This window comes from Prionailurus bengalensis, chromosome B3 (assembly GCF_016509475.1).
Source record: "Prionailurus bengalensis isolate Pbe53 chromosome B3, Fcat_Pben_1.1_paternal_pri, whole genome shotgun sequence".
In the NCBI taxonomy this organism is placed as follows: Eukaryota; Metazoa; Chordata; class Mammalia; order Carnivora; family Felidae; genus Prionailurus; species Prionailurus bengalensis.
Window position 1 is genome coordinate 111,521,461 of NC_057355.1, and position 24,419 is coordinate 111,545,879.

Genomic DNA, 24,419 nt, shown 5'->3' on the forward strand with positions numbered 1-24,419 from the left:
GAAATAAAAAGGCAATATTGAAATTGTCTCAAACTTAAAAAATATTTAAGGAAATTGCTCTTTACACTGAAAAGCTGGTAACTCAGGTATTTTCATGCTAATGCCACATTGGTGGAAAGTTTTCAGCAAGGAGGCATTAAGAGTGTTTAATTAACTACAGATAGCATCACATAAATATTTGACAAATTACCTTAGTACTAATAGAATCAGGTGAATACTAGCATTAGAGTGATGTTTAACATGAATTTTTTCCAACATAGTGCTCATTCTATTAACCTTTTCTTAGTCCTTTATTTGTTGAAAGCACTTATCCCTTGCTCTAAGTTCAAAATATAATGGAATCTTTCTGTAAGTGCAAAAGGGCAATTTGGTAATAGTATGTTTCATTTTAGACCTTTCTTTAGAAATTAGTTTCTAAAGTATCAGAAAAAATGACCAATGGTAGTCTCTTTGACTATCCTATGGCGTGGCCTCTGGTTAACTTGCCATAACACAAATATCAGTATGCAGATACTGCATTTTCTGTTATTCTGAAAAGTAATTTGCAAAACTCCCAGCCTTCTTGAGTGTTTTTAATTTTGTCTTCTCGAATTTATCTAGATCTGAATATTGCAAAGATAAAGGCACCAAACTAGCCATTCAGTGTTTCCATGGGTCATTTGAAACTGGTAACTGGATAACTCCTGGGAACTCCTTAGCAGATGTTAGATCAGCCATAGTCAAATGACAATGGAAAAAGTACTTGATGTTGAATGAGGCTAAATTACAGTTTGAGGAATAATTAGCATCACTTGAACTTGAAAGTAGTGTTACACTAGGGACTAGTCATGTCTAAAGCTAATGCAGTACATACAGAATGCTAAGGGATTAAAAACATTTCTCAGATGGGCACTTAAATCCTTACCTGAATGCCTGACTAATATAGTTCCTGTTTTGAGGTAGTAAGTCTAAACACCTGTCAAAATAAGACCTAGCAGGTTGTTTACAGGATTTGAGACCCAGAAATTTCAAAACAAGCTTACTCTAAAATTTTTATTGCATTAGTTTGATGTGTATAGTGGTAATTAATGGTTGTTCATGAGGAGATTTTTTTTTTTAAGTTTATTTTTGAGGAGGGGTGGAGGGGCAGAGAGTGAGAATTCCAAGTAGGTTCCATGCTCAGCACAAAGCTTGAGGAGAGGCTGGATCCCACGACCGACCACGAGATCAAAACCCTGAGATCACAACCTGAGCTGAAATCAAGAGTTGGATGCTTAACCAACTGAGCCACCCAGGCACCCTCATGAGGAGGTATTAATGCTGTTCACATCTTTAAACTTAGCATGCATAATAGGATATTTAATGTATCACCTGTATGATATATCAGGGAGACTTAATGAGAATTTCTTTATCCTATGAATTGAATGTAGTTTATAATGTGCTGTGAGGCATGTTCCCTTGCTTTTGAACACTGGAATTAAAGTTTCAAAGACTCTCAAATCCATACATCACAAAACAATTGCTAAGGCAATATGTATGTTTAGGTTAAGGAACAACAACCTAAACAACCTAGTTTAGGTTAGGTTAAGGAATATTCAATTGCTTCTGTATAATGTCTAAATAGAAATGAGAAAACGGTTTTGAAGGGTTATCCTTAAGCATTAAAATTAGATACAGAAAAGTTGATACATTCCTTAAAAATTATGGATCTTAGAAAAAGAGCCCAATATTTATTCTTGAGATAGCTCTCGGAATACTTCAGGGTATATGCATTTCTGAGATTTAATAGGGTGATGTTTAGTGTTGAAATGTCTTTCCCTTAGAACAAATTAAGAAGCCATAGGTTCTTTTCCTCTTTCGGTTTAGGTTGCTTGTGAATTGAAGACTGAGGAAATAAGCAACCAAAAATGGAGTTGATCTTCAAATACTGGAATTGCTATTTTCTTACATGTTAGTTTTTATTTAATGTTTATTTTTGAGAGAGAGCATGCAAGCACAAGTGGAAGAGGGGCAGAAAGAGAGAGAGAGAGACAGAATCTGAAGCAATCTCCCAGGCTCTGAACTGTCAGTGCAGAGCCCAAGGCGGAGCTCAAACAAACTGTGAGATCATGACCTCAGCTGAAGTTGGATGCTTAACCAACTGAGCCACCCAGGTGTCCCAAAAATCTTTTTTTTTTTTTTTTTTTTTTTTTTTAGAGGAAGGGAGAGGGGCAGAAGAAGAGAGGGAGAATCCTAAGCAGGCTCCATACTCAGTGCAGAGCCCAAATTGGGGCTCGATCCCACAACCCTAGGATCAAGACCTGAGCTGAAATCAAGAGTCTGTTGCTCAGCTGACTAAGCCATCCGGGCACTCCCCACATGTTAGTTTTTAAAGGTAGAATTATAATACTTTGAAAATCTCTCCATTATGACTTTTTCATATATAAGCATACATTATATTCAGTTAATGTCTTTGGCCTAAAATCTGCGATCAGCAATTTAGTTCTATCTTACATGCTCTTAGTTACATGACCTTGAGAAGTTTCTCTTCATTAGGCAAACAAAACAAAACAAAACAAAACAATTTCCCTCACAGGACACTTGAAACTGTTAAATATTTAGAATAGTACCTTTATCCCTACTTTATAACATCATGAATTGTTTTTTTAAAGGGAAAACTTTTTGTCATGTTCCTTTTATGTAGATCATTGGAGCTCTCAACTCTTATTTTTTACCTTAATTTTGTACATTAGACAGCTTGAAGTTAATCTATGGTGAAGTATAAAAGGTCTTTGGTTTTCCGTTTGCATTTCTTCATTCACTGGGATAAACTGAAGAGGTTGACTGAAGTGTGGTCTTCCTGATAATGGTTGTGAGGTGAATGGATTCTACCCAGAGTCCTTGGTGTTTCTCAGACCTCTGTGGAGCTTCAGCTCATTTCTCCCTGTCCTCCCCACCCCAAGTGATATACATTGTTAGATGAAAAACTCTTAGTGACTGGGGTTTTCTTACTCCTATTTCAAGTGAGCCATTCACCATGTATAATAGGCCAGTCCTGAGGCCACAGCCTCAAAGCCCCACTGCCAGTGGATAGGTGGGTTTCCATATAATCTGAACAGCAGTGGACTGGAGTGGAACATGAATCTAGCTGATTACAGTTTTATACCACCGGAACCAGTGATTATGTGTTATCAAGTAGACTGGGAGGGCGAGGTAAGGGGAAGCAGTGGGATGGCTACTGCCATACGTTTTAAATTTATGGGAGTAAAGTTACCAACTATTTACTGAGGAGCTCTTAATCGTATTAGGCTACGGGGATAAAACAAAGGCAGAATATATTAGGCATTCTCAATAATGTAGTGATATCTAGCATTGCTTACATCAGTGTTGGAAGGGAAAAAAAATACCAACGTCTGCGTATCTACTCGGTGGCAAGAAGGAATTAGAAGACACATGATTTGAAAAGTGAAAAGCGGACATGTGAAAATGTTATTGAATACTCATGGACACGAAGCAAGTTTTCTTAGAGCAACACTAATTTTGAGTTCGGAAGGGTGGTGCTTTATACACGTTCCTCCTTAAAAATCCTCCTAATTCCTGATTTGGGTATCTGCGGACAGAGGTTCAGAGTTGCCTTGCCCTGGGTCAACACATCTAGTTATGCAGTAGAACCAAGTTAAGAAACCTGATTTCCACGCCTCCTTCCCTGAACCTCCCCCACACCCCCATCGACTTAATCCCAACCTGGATTTGAAATTTAGTGCTAGTAAATTTAGTGCGAGTAAATCGGGACAAAGGGATCTTCCCTATGAAACTGGATCTTGGTATTCCAATTACGAACGAAGACAATTCAGTGCTTTGCCTCACAGCTGGAAGGCCAGGTAGAATCGACCCCTGCAGAAATAACCCCTGGGCAGCTACACCACGGATACGCCAAAAAGGCGCCACCGCAAAGGTAGAAAGTAGACGGAGCCCCGCGAGGGCCGGACCGGGGGGAGGCGCCTCCCGCACCGCGTGCGCAGCTTCGCAGCGCCGCGGCCTCTCTGCCCGCCCGCTGCGTCCGCTGAGCCCGCGGCGGAAGCAGGGTCCCCGCCCCCCTCCGCCCTCAGCCCTGCGGCCACGGTTGCCCAGCGCGAGCGCGCAGTTGCCTGGGCAACAGTGAGGCGCTGGCTGGGAGAGACCATGCATCAGGTGACGGTGCCGGAGCTTTATTCCCGGAGGAAGCGGACAGAGGGACAGGGGTCTTCCTCGCCGGAGGTAAGCGCAGCCTTCCTTGGTCGCCCCCACTCCCGAGCTAGGGGCGCCTCCTCCCGGCCCGCAGCTGCCGGGGCGCCCTCCACCCCGACTCAGCTCCGGCCGAGCGGCACTCAGAGATGTGGGCAGCTGTGCCTACGAAACCCAAACTGTGGAGGTGTACTCCGCCAAAGGGCAGAATTGAATCCTGGCTCCTCACCGGGATATTTAGATGTTTATGAAAGTTCCACCTCACCACCTCTAATTTGTTGGTTGCAAAAGAAATAGCCTTCCTGCGCAGGAAGCTGTCCTGCTCGGGGGTGGGGGGGGTGGGGGGGGCGGGGGGGTGGGGGTGGCGGGGGGGTGGCGGGGGGTGCGATCCGCGGGAAGAAAAGGCTGGTGGGTTGGAAGCTACCACTACTGAAAAAGTAAGCTGGTTCTTTGCCTACTTCCTCTGGGCGGGGTCGGTTCGAGCAGGCTCCCCTGCTTGTTATGAGTGTCTTAACTTCTCTGTTGAGGCTGCCCTGGGCATCAGTTTATTGTGGTCTGAGTCGCAGTTCATCGGTCAGTTGCTATGATGAGCCTTGAGACAGTAGTGCAGGCTAAGTGAAGTTTCCTTTCTTCCCTTCCTTTTCCTCCTCTTTCCCTTATTTCTCTCTTCCTCCTTTTCTACCGAAACTACATCTGAAAACAAGATGGGTAAAATCCTGGCTTCAAGATAAAAACAAACCAACCCCACAACACTTGAAGATACTACATCTTTATTGAATAAAGAGCGGCTAGTGGGAATTGTTAAAAGCTCATTATGCCATGTGTATTGTAAATTGAGTTTTTAATTATATTTGCTGCAATCATTTCATTTTACAGCAATTGGGATTACGATTAGGGATGTGGTACTGGAAAGATGAAACCAGAACTCTTGAATTCAGAAGGTAAATTTTATTAAAACTTTATTGTAGCTTTTTTAAAAATTGCATGTGCCCGGAGTAAAAAAAAAAAAAAAAATTCAAGCAATACAGAAGAATATAATGAGCAAAATAAATACCTGCTGAAATCCAACCATCTAGAGAAAACCATTTTGGTGAGCAGCCGTCCAGATATCATTTTCTGATAACATTTATCAGCTGCTTCCTATGGACCAGACACTGTGCTAATCAGTTTGCCAACCGTTTCAAAAAGCTGCATGTTCATCCAGTTTTACAGATGAAGAAACTGAAGTCAAAGGGTTAAGCAATTGGAGGAAAACTAAGTGACTTGGCCAAATCACACAGCTCACAGGTGACTAAGATGATTGAAATCTAGGTCTGTTTGGCTCAGGGTACATACTCTTAACTGCTTTATAAAATTGCCTCTTTGAGTTATAAAAATGTAATTGTACATTAATGGGACCGTATTATACTTGCTGCGCAATAGACAGCCAATTCTACAAGGTAAAATTATTAAATTAGAAAAAACTGGTTTTAATCTCCATTGAGAAAATACTGACTCTATTAAGTGCATCACTAAACTAATAATACTAGCCACTGTCTGCCGTGCTGTGTGCGTATTATGTGCCCGACATTTGCATGTTTTCTGATTCTTAAACAGCCATGGAAAGTGAGCATTATTATTACTCCATTTTAGAGGTGAAGAAATAAGGCTCAGGAGACTGAGCAATTGAACCAAAGTCCTACAGCCAGTAAGTAGCAAAACTGACATTTTAAACCACAGTTTGTCTGATGCCAGAGCCCTTCCCGCCATAGACAGTGCCTCCCTCCTTTAGACTGTAAGCCCCTCAGTGGCAGGAACTGTCTTACTCATCTTTGTGTCCCTTGAAGGAGCTGTCTGTAGAACTTCACAGAGTAGCCCCTCACCAGATGTTTATTGAATATTTCAGTACACCGACTAGGTTCAAGTAGAGGAAGGCTAGAGGCAGGGGACCAGTTTAAAAGCTAGCTGTGGGAGGTTTACAGATAGCTGCCCAGGTACGAAACCATGAGTCGGCACGAAGTCCACGTTAGGAGGAATAGAGAAAAGGGTACAGGGCTAAGAAATACTTAAGAGGTGGAACTGACAGGATTTTGGATAGAATGGATAAGATGTGAAGGGAGAGGGAGAGGAGGTGCTTAGGCTGACTCCCAGTGTCTCTCTTGGGTGATGGGGTGGCTGCGATTGCCCTTCTCCTGTATACAGAATGACAGACAAAACTGTGATGTGCCTGAGGTTACTATGACACGTTCACATTCACATGTCTCTTAGGCTGTTGGACAAATGGGGCTGGAGGTCAGGAGAGGCTAAGCAGATGTAGTTTATAGTTACATCATAGGTAAAATGACATTTGATGACAGTTAAACAATAATTTAAAAAATCAAATTGTACATTTTATAGAATGTTTGTTTTGGTATTGCTGAGTAGTTTGTCATTTCCAAAGTGGTGATCTCAGTTTTTTGTCTGCAAATGTGTCACAAAATTCTGTTGTCTAGCTCCCGGAATACCACACTCAGTGAGTGTGAGATAGACAGTGAGAAGGACAGAAAGAGCTTTGGGATTAGCCCGCCACGATAATGGAGTTAAAATACAAGTTAAATGCATGTTACAACACCAGATAATGTGGGTAGAAATTTTAAGTGCCAAAATATTCTTTTCTCAATCTTCATGTATATTTAAAGGCCATCTCAGTCCTCTCTTTTTTGATGAAAGGTGGACCATACTTTTTACTTACTGACATTCTTTGTAAATGAAATTGATTTGCAGTATATTTCATTACTAATTTTCAATGTGACTGGTAACTCCGATAACTAAAATCCTTGCAAGTCTGATTTTGCTAGTTTTTTTTTCTTACAGCGTTATTAAAGTTTTTTTTAGGTAAATGTAACATTTGAAACTTTTTGTATGGGAAGAGAGGTGCCTGGGTGGCTCAGTTGGTTAAGCATCTGACTGTTGATTTTGGCTCGGGTTGTAATCTCGTGGCTCATGGGCTTCAGCCCCATGTCACGCTCTGCTCTGACAGTATGGAGACTGCTTGGGATCCTCTCTCTCCCTCTCTCTCTGCCCCTTCCCTGCTTGCTCTCTCTGTCTCTCTCTCAAAATACCTAAATAAACACTAAAACAATTTTTTAAACTTTTTTTAAATGTTTATTTTTGAAAGAGAGCAGGACAGAGCACGAGTGGGGGCAGGGGGCAGAGAGAGATGGAGACACATGACCCAAAGCAGGCTCCAGGCTCTGAGCTGTCAGCACAAAGCACAACGTGGGGCTCAAACTCCAGAGGTGCGAGGTCATGACCTGAGCTGAAGTCCCACGCTCAACCGACTGAGCCACCCAGGTGCCCCCAAAAAACTTTTTGTAATGGAAGATTTCAAGGATATACAAAAGTGGGAGAAGGGTATAATGAACTCCAACATGCCCATGATGCAGCATGAACAGTCACCAAATTAAGATCCACTTCATATCATCCACACCCATCTACTCCACCTCTTGATTATTTATTTAAAAAAAAAATTTTTTTTTAACGTTTATTTATTTTTGAGACAGAGAGAGACAGAGCATGAATGGGGGAGGGTCACAGAGAGAGGGAGACACAGAATCGGAAACAGGCTCCAGGCTCTGAGTGGTCAGCACAGAGCCTGACGCGGGGCTCGAACCCACGGACTGTGAGATCATGACCTGAGCCGAAGTCGGACGCTTAACCGACCGAGCCACCCAGGTGCCCCACCTCTTGATTATTTTTAAGCAAATTGCAGACATCGTATCATTTCATCTATAAATATTTCAGTCTTTATCTCAAAAAATAAGCACTCTCTTAAAAAATAAACCTTACTATTTATGCATTTACAAATGGAAATGGTAATTTGTTTTTATCATCATATATTCAATTTGCATTCAGGTATCTACTCTTCTCAACCTTTCAGTTCTTGGCTTCTTTCCTGAATGAGTGGCACTGGAAATCTTTTTTTTTTTTTTAATTAATTAATTAATTTTTAAATTTACATCCAAGTTAGTTAGCATATAGTACAACAAGGATTTCAGGAGTAGATTCCAGTGATTCATCCCCTAGGTATAACAGCCAGTGCTCATCCCAACAAGTGTCTTCCTTAATGCTCCTTACCCATTTAGCCTATCCCCCCTCCTACAACCCCTCCAGCAACCCTCTGTTCTCTATATTTAAGAGTCTCTTTTGCCTTGTCCCCCTCTCTGTTTTCATTTTATTTTTGCTTCCCTTCCCTTATGTTCATCTGTTTTGTATCTTAAAGTCCTCATATGAGTGAAATCATGTGATATTTATCTTTGACTGATTTCACTTAGCATAATACCCTCTAGTTCCATCCACATGGTTGCAAATGGCAAGAGTTCATTCTTTTTGATTGCTGAGTAATACTCCATCACACACACACACACACACACACACACACACACACACCACATCTTCTTTATCCATTCATACACCAATGGACATTTGGGCTCTTTCCATACTTTGGCTATTGTTGATAGTGCTGCCCTAAACGTTGGGGTGCATATGTCCCTTCAAAACAGCACACCTGTATCCCTTGGATAAATACCTAGTAGTGCAATTGCTGGGTTGTAAGGTAGTTCTATTTTTAATTTTTTGAGGAACCACCATACTGTTTTCCAGAGTGGCTGCACCAGCTTGCATTTCCACCAGCTGTGCAAAAGAGATCCTCTTTCTCCGTATCCTCACCAACATCTGTTGTTGCCTGAGTTGTTAATGTTAGCCATTCTGACAGGTGTGAGGTGGTATCTCATTGTGGTTTTGATTTGTATTTCTCTGATGATGAGTGATGTTGAGCATTTTTTCATATGTCGGTTGGCCATCTGGATGTCTTTGGAGAAGTGTCTGTTCATGTCTTTTGTCCATTTCTTCACTAGATTGTTTTTTGGGTGTTGAGTTTGATAAGTTCTCTATAGATTTTGGATCCTAACCCTTTTTCTGATACGTCCTTTGCAAATATCTTCTCCAATTCCGTTGGTTGCCTTTTACTTTTGCTGATTGTTTCCTTCTCTGTGCGGAAGCTTATTTTGATGAGGTCCCAATAGTTCATTTTTCCTTTGGTTTCTCTAGCAACATGGAGATGTGTTGAGTAAGAAGTTGCTGCAGCTGAGGTCAAAGAGGTTTTTGCCTGCTTTCTCCTCTAGGATTTTGATGGCTTCCTATCTTACGTTTAGGTCTTTCATCCATTTTGAGTTTATTTTTGTGTATGGTGTAAGAAAGTGGTCCAGGTTCATTTTTCTGCATGTTGCTGTCCAGTTTTCCCAGCATCATTTGGGGAAGAGACTGTCTTTATTCCATTGGATATTCTTTCCTGCTTTGTCAAAGGTTAGTCGGCCATACGTTTGTGGGTCCGTTTCTGGGTTCTCTATTTTGTTCCATTGATCAGAGTCTGTTTTTGTGCAAGTACCATCCTGTCTTGAGGATTACAGCTTTGTAATACAGCTTGAAGTCCGGGATTGTGATGCCTCCAGCTTTCGTTTTCTTTTTCAGGATTGCTTTAACTATTCAGGGTCTTTTGTGGTTCCATACAAATTTAGGATTGTTTGTTCTAGCTCTGTGAAGAATGCTGGTGTTATTTTGATAGGGATTGCATTGAATATGTAGATTGCTTTGGGTAGTATTGACATTTTAACAATATTTGTTCTTCCAATCCAGGAGCATGGAATATTTTTTCTTTCTTTCTTTTTTTTTTGTGTGTGTTGTCTTCAGTTTTTTCATAAACTTTCCATAGTGTTTGTTTTTTTTTTTTTTTGTCCATAGTTTTCAATGTATAGATTTTTCACCTCTTTGGGTAAGTTTGTTCCTAGGTATTTTATGGTTTTTGGTGCAATTATAAATGGGATTGATTCCTTGATTTCTCTTTCTGTTGCTTCATTATTGGTGTATAGGAATGCAACTGATTTCTGTGTATTGATTTTATATCCTGGGACTTTGCTGAATTCATGGATCAGTTCTAATAGTTTTTGGTGGAATCTTTTGGGTTTTTCCATATAGAGTATCATGTCATCTGTGAAGAGTGAAAGTTTGACTTCCTCCTGTGGCATTGGAAATCTTATCCTTCAGAGAAGACCTTGCTCTCTCTGTCACTGGCAATACCCCGAGAGGGATAACTGTATCAGAATAAAACAGGATATCCATAACCTCCACACAAGAAATGGACGCACAGTAATGGGTAGGGAAAGGATGGTCATTATTTCTTTTTTCTTTTTTTTTTTTTTTTGAGAGAGAGAGCGCGCAAATGCACACGTAGGGGTGGGGGTGGTAGAGGGAGAGAGAAGGAAATCTTAAGCAGGACATGATCCCACAGCTCTGGAATCATGACTTGAGCTGAAATCAAGAGAGGGATGCTCAACTGACTGAGCCACCCAGGTGCCCTAGGCATTATTTCTTAATAGGCAGTTAAGGAAGAGACCTCAAAGAGTGGTTTGCAGGAAGACTTGGGTTCAAATCCTAGCTCTCCCAGTTGCTAGGTGATTATCATTTGTCAGGTTACTTAGCCTCGCTAATTATCGGTTCCGTTGTCTATAAAATGAAATCATAATGCCTTGTGAGGAGTAAATGAGGGTATTGCATAACTCATCAGCATGCATGCCCATTGCTTATTTCTTTTTTTAATTTTTTTTTAACGTTTATTTATTTTTGAGACAAAGAGAGACAGAGCATGAACAGGGGAGGGTCAGAGAGAGGGAGACACAGAACCTGAAACAGGCTCCAGGCTCCGAGCTGTCAGCACAGAGCCCGACGTGGGGCTCGAACTCACGGACTGCGAGATCGTGACCTGAGCCGAAGTCGGCCGCTCAACCGACTGAGCCACCCAGGCGCCCCCCATTGCTTATTTCTTAAAGAGGGAATAACTTCCTTCACAGGCCACCTCTGGGTTGTCCCATGAGGCAGGCTTCTCCCTGACATAGTGTCAGCAGTCCTACCCCTTCTACTCACAGCTGGGAGAGAACCAGCAGCTTGCTTGCCTGAGTCTTTGCCAAGGTCATTGACTCCCCTGAGGACATACAGCTGAGGAAACTATACCTCCAGAAGCCCTGAACTTCTCTCATCTTTCATAATGGCCTGAGAGAAGAGTCTAATAACCAACTGAGGAGCTCTAATTTGTGTGGAAGCCAAGAGTGGTCCAACCCTCTGCATTTTAGTGGTGGGTTCTAGGGGAAAATAAGATTTTTTTTTCCTCACTTATTTCAGGGCAAAGGGAAATGACATGATTATGTTGTAATATTAGAAATGTAACAAAATGTGGTCTGAGAAAGGCGCAGATTCTAACTGGGTTGCCAGGGGGAGACCGCGGGAGGGCACAGAACGAGCTCAGACTGCTGTTCGACAGCCAATCAGAGGTACAATTCAAAGGACGGCTTTTAGTTACTACTAGTGACACTTCCTAGTGATTTCAAATGCACTGTGAGCGTAGGCTGCCTGTAGAGCTACAGCAGGGCCCTCAACAGAGAGAAATCCTTCCCACTAGCTGAGGTAGAGAATGACTTCAGTCAAGTGAAATGCCACTCAGACAAGTGGGAAGTAGGGAAGGCATGTCGGAAGGTCAGAGAATAAGGACTAGAGGTTTAGCAGTACATGTCAGACTATTGGCTAAGGACAGGCACTCAGTGTCTTATTTTAAGGTGCTCTCATCTCAAATCATCTCAGGCAAATAGGGCAGGACGCTTTGAATTATAGGGATAAGACTGAGAAAAGGGCAGGAGACAGCAGTTTTATTGGGTATATCTATCTTCTCTTCTAGAGAAGAGAAACCCTGGGAGGGCTGGTGACCTGTGACTTCCTTAGCGTGGGGTAGGAAAGTTAACAGCCAATGGCTTGTAAGTGGCTAAAACCATGTGATGATCCAAGGAAAAATGTGAAAAAACTTTGTCTCCTTGTTTAGGATGGTTATATGAAAGAAGGAGGTACTAATCTGCACAAGGCATCTAGCAAGGAGAAACGGCTTCAAGGAGCCATTAGAAAATGTCAGGATATTTGGGGGATTTGATTATTTTGTTAAAGACTATCTAAATGGTCTGTCAATATAACATATCAACCATATAGTGTTTCTTTATATGTGCCTCTATCAACTTTTTCTTAGTTATGCAGGTAATAAGTCAATATGTTCTTGTTTAAAAACTCGAATAATATGGAAGTATACAGATTGGAAGGTAGATCTCTTCGTCACCATTTCACCTCTCTGCCCCTTCTGATCCCCTGTCTCTTTTTGGCAGTAGCCACCATCAACATTTGCTATTCTTCCATTTCTTTTTACCCACCCACGCCCTCAGTAGTTCAGCATACCTTCCCAGCATACCCAATCCTTGGAGACTGCGGATAAGAGGAGCACCAGAAATAATGAAAACCTTAGAAATCATCCACTGACCAACTCAGTACCAATTGTCTTTTTTTTTAAGTTTGTTTGTTTATTTATTTACTTATTTGTTTATTTTGAGAGAGACACAGTGCAAGTGGGGGAGGAGCAGAGATGGAGGGAGAGAGAGAATCACAAGCAGACTCCATGCTGCCAGCACAGAGCCTGACATGGGGCTTGAACTCACGAACCCGTGAAATCATGACCTGAGCCGAAACCTAGAGTCTGACGCTTAACCAACTGTGCCACCCAGGTGCCCCTGGTGCCAATTATCTTTAAAAAAAAAAAAGTTGAAAAATGCAAAGAATCATTCCCTTGCGGGGACACGATGTATATGCTTTTAGGAACTAACCTCTTCTACAACCTGAACACTGCTAGGAGGTTGGCAGAAACTCCGGGAAGAAGACAGAGTCAAACAGATTAACTTTATTATTCCCATGGAGAGGTATTTCTGTAAAATAATTACTTTGTGAGTAACATCAATCCCAGAAAATTTTCAGATGAAGTTGTTTTGTAACTGTTGAGTCAAAAAACAAAACAAAAGCACCCAACTGTTAAAAAACACACACAAAACTGTTGTGTCGACAGGGAGATAAAGAAAATATATATGATTGATATCCATCTTTAGAGAATGAGTAAAGTCTGGGGGAATGTGCTTCCATTACTACACCTACACGTAAGCAGAAAGACAAGAAACTGTGGGCAGAGATTAGGCTTCTGGGTTGTGTTATTGTGGCATTGTTTCAGGCGGAAAAATAAAAATCGTAATCCATGGTGGGTTTCCAAACCAGTGTATTTGGTAGACCCCACAATTCTCTGAGAAAATGCACGCTCTATAAGGCAGGAACCACATCCTGCTGGTCTACAAAACGTTTTTCTGGGTGGGGAGGGGGGTGGCACCTGGGTAGCTCAGCCAGTTGAGCCTCTGACTTTGGCTCAGGTCATGATCTTGGAGTTTGTGAGTTCAAGCCCTCATTGGGCTCTTTGCTGATAGTTGGGAGCCTGGAGCCTGCTTCGGATTCTGTGTCTGCCTCTCTCTGTGCCCCTCCCCTACTCATGCTCTGTCTCTCTCTCTCTCTCTCTCTCTCTCTCTCTCTGTCAAAAATAAACATTAAACATTTTTTTAAAAATGTTTTTCTGGGTTTTTCTGTTCAGCATTTGCTGATATTCCTAAGGGTCTGTGCATTGACTATAACAGGCACCATTTTCTTTTCTTTTCTTTTTAAAAATAAATTTTTAAAAAATGTTTATTTATTTTTGACACAGAGAGCATGAGCAGGCGAGGGGCAGAGAGAGAGGGAGACACAGAATCCGAAGCAGGCTCCAGGCTCCGAGCTGTCAGCACAGAGCCCGACGCGAGGCTCGAACTCACAGACCACGAGATCATGACCTGAGCCGAAGTCGGACGCTTAACTGACTGAGCCACCCAGGCGCCTCACAATTTTATTTTCAATGTCAGAGCAATGTGTGACGGAGTGTGGCCTCATAGCATATGTTGTTGCTCCGTCGTGGTCCCTTGTTAGCCCCATTACTGCTTAGTAAATGTTTGTACAACTATAGAGTTTAAGACACCCTGAGTTAAGTAAAGGGTCCCGATACCTCCCAAGAGATAGTCAAGGCCCTTACAAGAGTCCACAGCAGTGACAACTGAGATGCTGCTCGGGAGGCCGGATTGCCTGGTAGGTAAGCACATGGCTCTGAGGCTAGAGATCCTGGGCCCCAATCCAGGCTCTGACACATGCTAAGTGATCTTGGTCAAGCTACTTATCTCTTTCTGAGCTTCAGTTTTTCTCATGTGTAAAAATGGCTATACGAGTAATATTAGAGTAATCATACTAGTAATCATAGAGTTGCTGTGAGGACTGAGTAAGATTGTGCCTAAAAGCACTTGGTGCACAAGTGCTCAATAAATAAAAACATCTCTCCAAACTTACTGTGAGCTTTCTGTTTCTTGTGAAGTTACTACAACATCTTCAGAATGAAATGTTTTGTGTATGGTGGTATTCTGGAGGCTGCTGATACGTAGAGGCTGAATATAAAGTCTGAAATGTTCATCTTTTTTTCTAGATGGTTGTTCCATATGTAAATACACGAATTGAGGACCTCTGTGCCCGAGATTCTCCTCACACTCCACTCATGACATATGCTGGTCCTGAGATGCCATGAGTTGCTGTTGTGATAGCATCAGTCTTCATGGGAAGGTTCAGTTCCTAATTTTCTCATTTCTATTACAGTTTTACACCTGCAGTAGAACTCAAGGAAAAAGGAAAGAGAGGCAAAGCAATACACTTTGCTGAAATTGATGGTCCGGCTTCAGACAGGTACCTTCACTTCCCAACTGTGGCAGTGCTGCTGATAGCACCTCTTAGCAGAATGACTCAAGTGTTTACAAACTCTAAGAAAATGTCATTCCCATTATCTGAGGTTGAAATGCAGATACCCGTTAAGGAAAGAACATGCGCTATTTGACAATTGTGGGAGGAGTTATACCAGCCCCTGTAAATGTATCCCGGTGTGATAATTTGGCTCTTAGCAAATTTTCAACATTTTATACTTAAACAAATTTTTTTTTACTTTGTTTTAGAGAAAGAGTGTGCATAGGAGTGAGCAGGGGAGAGGCAGAGGGAGAGAAGGAGAGAATCTCAAACAGGCGTCATGCCCAGTGTGGAGCGCAACACGGGGCTCAATCCCATGACCCTGGGATCATGACTTGGGCCCCTACCAATAGTCAGACACTCAACTGACTGAGCCACACAGGCGCCCCTATACTTTTTTTTTTAATCTGAATATGGTAGCTGCACCATAAATACATGATCTTAATAGATGATCTAAATGATCTGTTTTGGATGGAATTGGCATTTACATTGTCTATCAGGTAGTGTGCATTTCTCCTAACCCTAGCATGGTAAATATAATGTTTAATAAAATGCATTCCAAAATTCTCCTACATGAAACCAAACCCACTTTTGGGTTTTGACGTTCAGGCTCTCCTTACTTGATAGTAAAAGCCTCATGCATCTCAGGATCAATTACATACAGTTGAAATCTTTCAAGTCACTGCTAGAGGCTGTTCCATTCCAAAACAGGTTGACGGATAAAAAGCTTGCTTCAAGAGATGATAAGTCACTTAAAGCCTTAGAGAAGCGAGGTCAGCAGGGCAACGTGACGCTCCATGATGCTAAATGTGAGTAGCTGGTTCATCATCCACACATATCATATGGGGGGTGAACCTCTGAGGCAGCCGTCTGTCCCTCTGTCCCTCTTCCAATTGTCCATCTTTGCTCCTTTCAGTTGTTGCTTTGTTTTTACTACAAGATAATGAGATGCAGCGGATCTGTTCCTTTACAACATTTATGAGGTATGTAGTGCTCACGAGGCGTTTTATATCTTTTATCCTTAGTTCAAAGTAATTCCGCCTGATAAATGATGAACAAATCTGGTTTTTGGAGAAAGGGCGTGGGACTGGCTCTGTGCAAGCCATCCCCTCAGACTGAGACCAAAGCGATGAGGCCAGAAGTCACAGCAGCCCAAAATAAAGCCCTAGGGCATGGAGAATGGATAGCATGTTGTCAAGAGTCCCATAGAGACTACATTATGTTTATATAATAGTAAGAGGGTATACTCGTTTACTAAAGACCCATTTTCTCCGTTTTTGGAGCCCCAGCAAGTACTATGTGTGTGACTCTGGGTGAAGCTTCTTGACCTTTCTAAGCCTGTTTCCTCAGATATGAAATCGGAAGTCGTTGTGTCTCCCTATGCCTGTGGGTGGAGGATGCTTCTCAGGGTGCCGCACTTGAGCGTGCTCAGTGAGAAGTTCCCAACGATTGGCAGCCCTCCCAGGTTCCCTTACGTTTAGTGAAGGCTGTTTGTGGCAAACACCTTAGGCTTTATTCCACAGCAGGGGCACACTCCTCCCGATGATGACGACAGGGCAAGCTGGGAGCACTAGGGAGTCAGTGTCCCTTCGGTCAGTGCTGTGCGAGGAGGGAGTGTTGGTAGAAAAAGATCCTAACTTTCATCCATCAAGATAACTCTGAGAAGTTTTCCCCGCCGGGACTGAACTACATTTGTCCACGGGGATAACCAACTTGTTAACCACCCCCTTTGTGGGCTTCCTTCCCTTTCCTGTCTCACTTCCCTACCCCACAACTGATGTTTCCTGTGCGCACATCCCACGTCTTTGTCTCAGAGTCTGTTTCTGGGAGAACCCACCCTAGGACAGGGACATATTAATGTCGTGGAAAAAAAATCTGCAGTGCTCACGTTCATCCTGTTGTCAAGGTATAGTTGAAGAAAGAATGTCAGTAAGAATTTCCACTTGCTAGAAAGAAAGTAGCAAAAATCTTGTAAGAGTATTTAGAAAGAAGACAAAGGCTTCTAATTTTTCCTTGTAGGACTGCCTTTGCTGCATGCATCCCACGGTAGTTTTTAAACAAATTAGATTGTGAATCAATGCAACCTTTTCCTCGAGCAAAACCATGAAACTTTAATATGCCCTGCACTATGCCCTAGCAGTTTCACTCCGAGGAAGTTACCCAGAAATGTGGCCATCAGGATAATTACTGCAGCAGTATTGATAACATTTCTAAAAGACCTACATATCCATCAGTAGAGGACTATTTAAATAAATTGTGAGTTATAGAATATTTTACCCAGCTGTTTAAGAGAATGAGGAAAATCGATCCATAGTATCGAGGAAAGAGGTCCATGCTAAGCAGGTAAGTGACAAAAGCAAGTTGCAAAGACTTGTGTGTACAGCATTATCTTCTTTGTTACCAAAGAAAAATTTAAGGCATATATTCATGCGTATGTATGTATGTATGTATGTATGTAGGTGTGTTGGTGGGGGAAGACCTTCTATGTAATTGTCTGTGCTTTGGAAAGTTTAGAAAGGATTCAGGCCACTCTTGGCAGCGGCTGCCACTTGGAAGTAGGATAGTAGCAAGGGAGGAGAGGACTTTTTACTTTACACATTTGTGAAAATTTTTTAAAGAATGGGAAAATATTATTTGTATAATAAAAACTTATTAAAAATGAAAAGTAATTAATAAGCAAAACTATAGTTTAGTGCGTGACCTCCCCAAAAGTTTTGGTTACAAAAGTCCAATTTCTTAACATCTTCAATAGTATAGTAGACAGAATTTTTAAGTTTGTTTGTTTGTTTGTTTGTTTGTTTTGAGAGAGAAAGAGTGTACTGTGCAACTAGGGGAGGGACAGAGAGAAAGAGGGAGAGAGAGAATCCTAAGCAGGCTCCCTGCTGATCAGATTGGGATCCAATCTCAGGAACCATGAGACCATGACCTGAGCTGAAATCGAGAGTTGGACCCAGGTGCCTCAGTAGATAGAATTTTATTTTATTTATTTATTTAAAAAAAATTTTTTTTTAATATTTATTTATTTTTGAGACAGAGAGAGAGAGAGCATGAATGGGGGAGGGTCAGAAAGAGAGGGGGACACAGAGTCCGAAGCAGCCTCCAGGCTCTGAGCTGTCAGCACAGAGCCCGACGCGCGGCTCAAACTCATGGACCATGAGATCGTGACCTGAGCCGAAGTCAGATGCTCAACCGACTGAGCCACCCAGGCGCCCCAGTAGATAGAATTTTAAATGGTAAATTAGTTGTGTAATAGGCATGATAACATGTACTTCTATTTATTCTTATGTCATGTGCCCATGTGTTTTTATGAGAAGTTTTATATTTGAAATATGTCAGCATTCATTTTTCTTTCTTTTCTTTCTTTTCTTTCTTTCTTTCTTTCTTTCTTTCTTTCTTTCTTTCTTTCTTTCTTTCTTTTAACTCTCCCCATAGGAATAAGAATCTTGACAATTTCCTCATGGCATTATTGTACTATTTATCTCATTACTTGGAAAAAATAGCCCTGGAAAAGAAACCCAAAAGCTGCATGGTGTAAGTAGGACTTTGCAGTGCGCTGTAAAGTTTTATCATTGCCAGTAATAAAACTGACTTTTTTCTTTCAAGCGTTTATTTAAATCAAGTTAGTTAACATACAGTGTAGCATTGGTTTCAGGAGAATTTAGTGATTCATTACTTACATATAACACCCAGTGCTCATCACAGTTGCCCTCCTTAATGCCTATTATCCGTTTGGCCCATCCCCTCACCCACCTCCCTTCCAGCAACCCTCGGTTTGTTCTCTTTAGTTAAGAGTCTCTTATGGTTTGCCTCCCTCTCTGTTTCTCTCTTATTTTATTTTTCCTTTCCTCCCCCATATGTTCATCTGTTTTGTTTCTTAAATTCCACATAAGAGTGAAATCTTACAGTATTTGTCTTTCTCTGTCTTATTTCGCTTAGCATAATACACTCTGGCTCCATCCACATCATTGCAAAAGGCAAGATTTCATTCTTTTTGATGGCTGAGTAATAGAGATGATGGAAATTTTTTAATTTTTGGAGTATGCTAAAATATTTACATGGGAGGAGTTCATTAGTTTTTAAAGCTCACTGAATAATTCAAATAGTTATTCTAACAACAAAATATTCCAGATAGTATAGACCAGCACTGCCCAGTAGAAATATAAAGAGAGCCACATATGTAATTTAAAATTTTTTCAGTAGCTAGATTTAAGAAACATAAAAAATAAAGGCGGGGGTGCCTGGCTGGTTCAGTCAGTAGAGCATACAATTCTTGATCTCAGTGTCATGAGTTTGAATCCCATGTTGGACTTAGAGAGTACTTACAAACAAAAAATCTTAAACAAGATAAAGGTGAAATTAAGTTTAATAATGTATTTTATTTAATGCAGTGACTCAAAAATATCATTGAGACACGCAGTCAATGTTATTGTATGTTATTGTAATGTATGTTATTGATGACATACTTTGCTTTTTTTTTTTTGTAGTAAATCTTTGAAATCTGACACTTACTTCCTCAGTTCAGATTAACCACAGTTAGTGCTTAGTAGCCACACGTGGCTCATGGCTACCATGTTGGACAGTGCAGATACAGATATTTGGTTTTATGCTTTTTATGCTTAAAACCTGCTTTATGCTTAAAAGCCCTGCTAGGGCTTTTGTAAGCATCCAATGAAAAAAACTAAGAATTAAGAAAATTGATAGATATGACCAAAATTATATTCCATATTACAGAAGAAAACAAGATTTCTTAGGCTACGTAGGAAGAATTTCACTGCTTTAGGCAGAGGTGGCTCAGAGCTGTATGGGGCAAGAATCTGGGAACTCAGAGTCCGGAGCAGAACAATGCCTCTCAGGCTTGGTGACCTTTTGCAAACCGTGGAACTTTCCAAGTGCCCAGGCTGCCCTCCCCAGTATGTGTGGAATCAACCCAATGATTTATCTGTTAGAAATGCTGTTGGAGTCATCAATTTGTTGCTGTGGAATGTTTTTAAAATGCAAAATCCTTGTGTACAACCAAGCAGTTTGAAAACCATTTTATGGATAGATAAATATATCTGGACAGCAGTTTTGTAAAAAACCAAATAAATAATTCAGACACTGCTGGTCCAGTAAAGCCATCAAAATATACCACATCCGTGTTATTTCAAGGCTGCTTTCACTGCAGAGTGGCCAGAGCTCACGAAGGGTTTCTGTGGTGGCAAGCAAAAGGGCTCAGCTAGCTGTAGGCTCAGAAGGTTTGAGGGGTCTTATCGTCCCCCCCAAAAGAACTTACTAGACTGTGGCAGCACATTCACTTATATTTTATATGGCGTTTTCTAATTCTGAGAGTTATTGCTGCTCTGGCAGAGACCTTTGCTTCATTTCTTCATTATAGAAATAGATTAACAGAGAAATAAGGTCTCTTGGGTTTTTTAAAATTTTTTTTTCAACGTTTATTTATTTTTTGGGACAGAGAGAGACAGAGCATGAATGGGGGAGGGGCAGAGAGAGAGGGACACACAGAATCGGAAACAGGCTCCAGGCTCTGAGCCATCAGCCCAGAGCCCGACACGGGGCTCGAACTCACGGACCGCGAGATCGTGACCTGGCTGAAGTCGGCCGCTTAACCGACTGCGCCACCCAGGCGCCCCCTGGGTTTTTTTTTTAAAACACACTAAAACATATTAGAGTACAGTGGTATAAGGTAGACTTTTTTAGAAGGAATCGGTTACAGAATGACAGAAAAATCCAAGTCTTAAAATGATTGGTTCCATGGGGTGCCTGGGTGGCTCAGTCAGTTAAGTGTCTGACTTCACCTCAGGTCATGATCTCACAGATCTTGAGTTTGAGCCTCGCATCAGGCTCTGTGCTGACAGCTCAGTCTGGAACCTGCTTTGGATTCTGTGTCTTCTTCCCTCTCTGCCTTTCCCCTGCTCTCTCTCCCTCAAAAATAAATAAACATTAAAAAAAAAAAAAGATTGCTTCTATGGTGTGATTCTGAAATAATTAGAATAACTTTTCACTTTCAGGCCTCCAGTAATTAGTTTACTTACTGTAGTAGAAATACGGATTGTATTGAAATATCTGGACTTAAATAACTTTAAGAAAAAAGTTGATTTTGGTCAAACTAGTGAGGTATAACAGGGACAATGGTAGTATCCACTTTGCAGAGTTATCATCCAGATTACATGAGATAATGCATATTATTTTAAACCAGAGGCTGCCACGTGGGAGGAAAGCCTTCAGCCTGTGAGGGGAGAGCTGAAAGGGCTACAGAGACATCCTTTGGAGGGTTTAGACGACTCAAAGTCCCGATTCCAGAGGAAGGAGCCTTTTCCCCATTTTACAGATGAAGAAGCCAAGGCTCAGAGAGGTTAAGCAGCTGGCTGGAGACGACATGCCTCGTTGGTAGTGGAGCTGAGATGGGAGCCCAGATCTAACTCCCAGGCCTGTGCCTAAGCCACTGTGCGGTGTGTCCACACCCCCTACCAGTCAGCTAAGCTCTCTTATGCAGAGTTTATCCGTTTACACTTAGGATTTGTGACTTCTGAGCAAAGGCAAAATTATGTTATTTTTGTTTTTCATTTTTTTAAAGTTTATTTATTTGAGAGAGAGCAAGCAGGGGGGAAGGGGCAGAGAGAGAGAGAGAGAGAGAGAGAGAGAGAAAGAGAATCCCAAGTAGGCTCTGCGCTGTGAGCAGGGCTCAAACTCACAAACTGCGAGATCATGACCTGAGCCAGAATCAAGAGTCGGACAATTAACTGACGGAAGCACCCAGGCGCCCTCGAATTATATAGTTTTTAGAACATTGTAAGTATTTTTCAAGTTATTACAATCTTCATAATTATAATTTTTATGGTGGCATAACTTTCCATCAAGCTAATGTGTGTTATTGACTGATTGACTTACGAGGCAGTATAGCACATATACTGGTTAAAGGTATGGACTTTGGTGCTGGCATAAATCCTAGGGGACTCATATGTTAAGTTAATAAATGTCAAGTCCTTAAGTGGCACCTGGCTGTATTACTACAGTCTGCATTATTACTACTTTTTCCCTTCCATTTTATAGATTTTTGGGAGTTGCCAGTTTTCCTAATAGACAAATAGATAATAATTGAATGATTATTGAATATCTTCATGCATTAGATTTCCCCCTTAATTTTGGATAATTTTTAAAGCTTATTTATTTATTTTGAGAGAGAAAGAGCATGCGTGTGGGAAGGGCAGAGAGAGGGAGAGAGAGAGAATTCCAAGCAGCCTCTGCACTGCCAGCACAGAGCCTGATGCAGGGTCCGAACTCACAAACCATGAGGTCATGACCTGAGCCAAGATCAAGATTCAGATGTTCAACTGACTGAGCCACCCAGGCACCCCTGGATAATTTTTCTAAGAAGGATAAATTTCCCAGAGAGCTCATTGGACCCAAGGTTATGATCAATTGTATGGTGTATGAAATTATTATCAATTTTTTCCCAAAGGATTGTACCTGGGCTTGTTTTAAATGCCAGGCTCTACCCAGACCTGCTAAGTCAGGATCTTGGAGAGGGCATGGCATTAGGAATCTGCACTTTCAGCGAGTATCCCAGGCAATTCTTACATATATTTCAGCTTTGGAACCATTGGCCTAAAAGTTTTCAAGGCATTTTTTGTTGTTGTTTTGTTTTCAACAGCAAAAGAGGCATGTTAGCTACTGGCAGCTCTGGAAAAGTCGGGGGGAAAAGGGTTGGGCTGGGAGGCTGCTGAAGGAAGCAGGGAGGTGGGCATAGTCATGGCCATTGAGGTGCAAGTGGGTGTGGATGTAGGTGTTTGGATTATTTGAAATTGGGGCATTTCAAGTTGGAACTCACTTTATTCCAGAAACTCATTTTATTCCAGTGACTCAAGCCTTCTCATCACATGTGATAACGTGTTGTGCTTTGAAATATCTCTATTATCCTTAAACCCCTTCCTCCACAGCATATCCTCATGTGGTCAGTCAGGCTCGTAGTTAACATCAGAAGGGGCAATAATTCGTCCCTGTTGTTTAGGGTGCATTTCATTGGGTTTAAATCTTTCCGAAAATGAAAAGGCAGATAAAAAGCCAGTGACACTGCACTTTTCAATAGCAATCATTGGAATGTGTTGTGAGTAATGTTGTTTCGTACTATACTGTACTGCACAAACTTCTAAGATTAGGCTCCAGACATGCTGTAACAGGTTGTCTTTTGGAATGTTCATTTGCAATTCAATTGGAACTGGGGCAGTGTTTTCACAGGGAAGCGAGGCTGTTACAATTGATGCCAAAGCTCCCAGATTAGTGGTCCACACATGCTTCCTCAGCAAACGCAGAACTCAGAGTAGGGAAGCGTTGAGTGGTTCAAACACTGAGCCTTCACACTTCCTTGTGACATCAGGAACCCAGGGGAAGCTGCCCTGGGAGAGTCTCCAGTAGCTCTTTCAGCAAAACAGCAGGAAAATGTGCTGCCAGCTGCGTCAGAAACCAGTATAGGTAATTTGTTAGTTGGGCTGCTGGGCTATTTGGTATAAATTAGGACTGCCTGTATGTAACGTTAGAAATACATAGCATAAAGAATCTATAAAAAAGTGAAAATTCACCATGAACCTGAGATGCTAATTACAATGATAACTATCAAAGCCCTCCCTCTGCCATAGCTCAAATCAGCTAAATGAAAAGGTAGGTGACATGTGTTGACTCAGTTGTTATTTCTTTCAAAACAGTTCACACTTCTGACTGTTCGCTGATTACTGTTGGCATTTGCCAACATTAATCCAAATGATTGTTTTCTTTTTAGGGGGCTTGTAGAGAAGAAAGAGATGGAATTGGTTATAAGGAAGTTAGAAGCAGCGCAGAATTACCTGGCACAGAAGTACTGCGTCCTTGTCCTGGGCTTGGCAATGCCTGATAAGCATCACATGTGCTGCGGGAAGTAAGTGCACACTTACGATTTCATGAGATCTCCACGTGTGTGCATATCCATATCCTTGAGACCCTTCCATTTGACTTCGGGAGCCCTTGCAAAAGTTTCCTTCCCTGTTGTACAGAATAATTGGGCTCAGGTGAGACTCTGCCCCAAACACACATGATGTCTCGTTTGAGAAAGCCAAGTGAGTATGCGAAGAACCTCAGAATCGACACTGCTTAGGTTTAAAAGACTTTTCTCTCAGCATATACTGGCTCAGTAGAATCTTGCTCTCAACCTGGAAGGCTTCCCGTGGCTGGCCAGGGTCCCCATGGTGATGAGCCAGTGTCCCAGGGGGCCCTGGGTGTGTCCCCTTCCGCTGCTCATTTTGTAGCAATAGTAGTGGGTGCAAGCTAGTAAGGTGGGGGTCATAAGATGATGCTGTTTGTGGGGAGTTGATCTTTGCCTTAGAAGGACAGTTTATATATTACTGTAATTAAAATTTATCTTTTAAAGTTTATATTGAGAGTGTGTGTGTGTGCATGTGCACATGCACAGGCAGGGGAGGGGCAGAGAGAGAATTCCAAGCAGGCTCCACACTGTCAGTGCGGAGCCTGGCTTGGGGCTC

At 41.8% G+C, this 24,419-nt stretch overlaps 1 protein-coding gene across 2 annotated transcripts in view; it reads left to right on the plus strand.

Annotated features, from left to right (window-relative positions):
* The first annotated feature begins 3,980 nt into the window (after window positions 1-3,980).
* Window positions 3,981-24,419, plus strand: part of PPP1R36 (protein phosphatase 1 regulatory subunit 36) — a 39,550-nt gene continuing 19,111 nt past the window's right edge. For both annotated transcript variants that reach the window (XM_043556349.1, XM_043556348.1), the window contains exons 1-7: window positions 3,981-4,215; window positions 5,059-5,123; window positions 14,770-14,856; window positions 15,622-15,719; window positions 15,827-15,893; window positions 18,343-18,441; window positions 23,684-23,818. In XM_043556349.1, coding sequence (XP_043412284.1) covers window positions 4,141-4,215; window positions 5,059-5,123; window positions 14,770-14,856; window positions 15,622-15,719; window positions 15,827-15,893; window positions 18,343-18,441; window positions 23,684-23,818 — 626 coding nt within the window. In that variant the 5' untranslated portion in view covers window positions 3,981-4,140. The remainder of the gene's footprint in view (window positions 4,216-5,058; window positions 5,124-14,769; window positions 14,857-15,621; window positions 15,720-15,826; window positions 15,894-18,342; window positions 18,442-23,683; window positions 23,819-24,419) is intronic.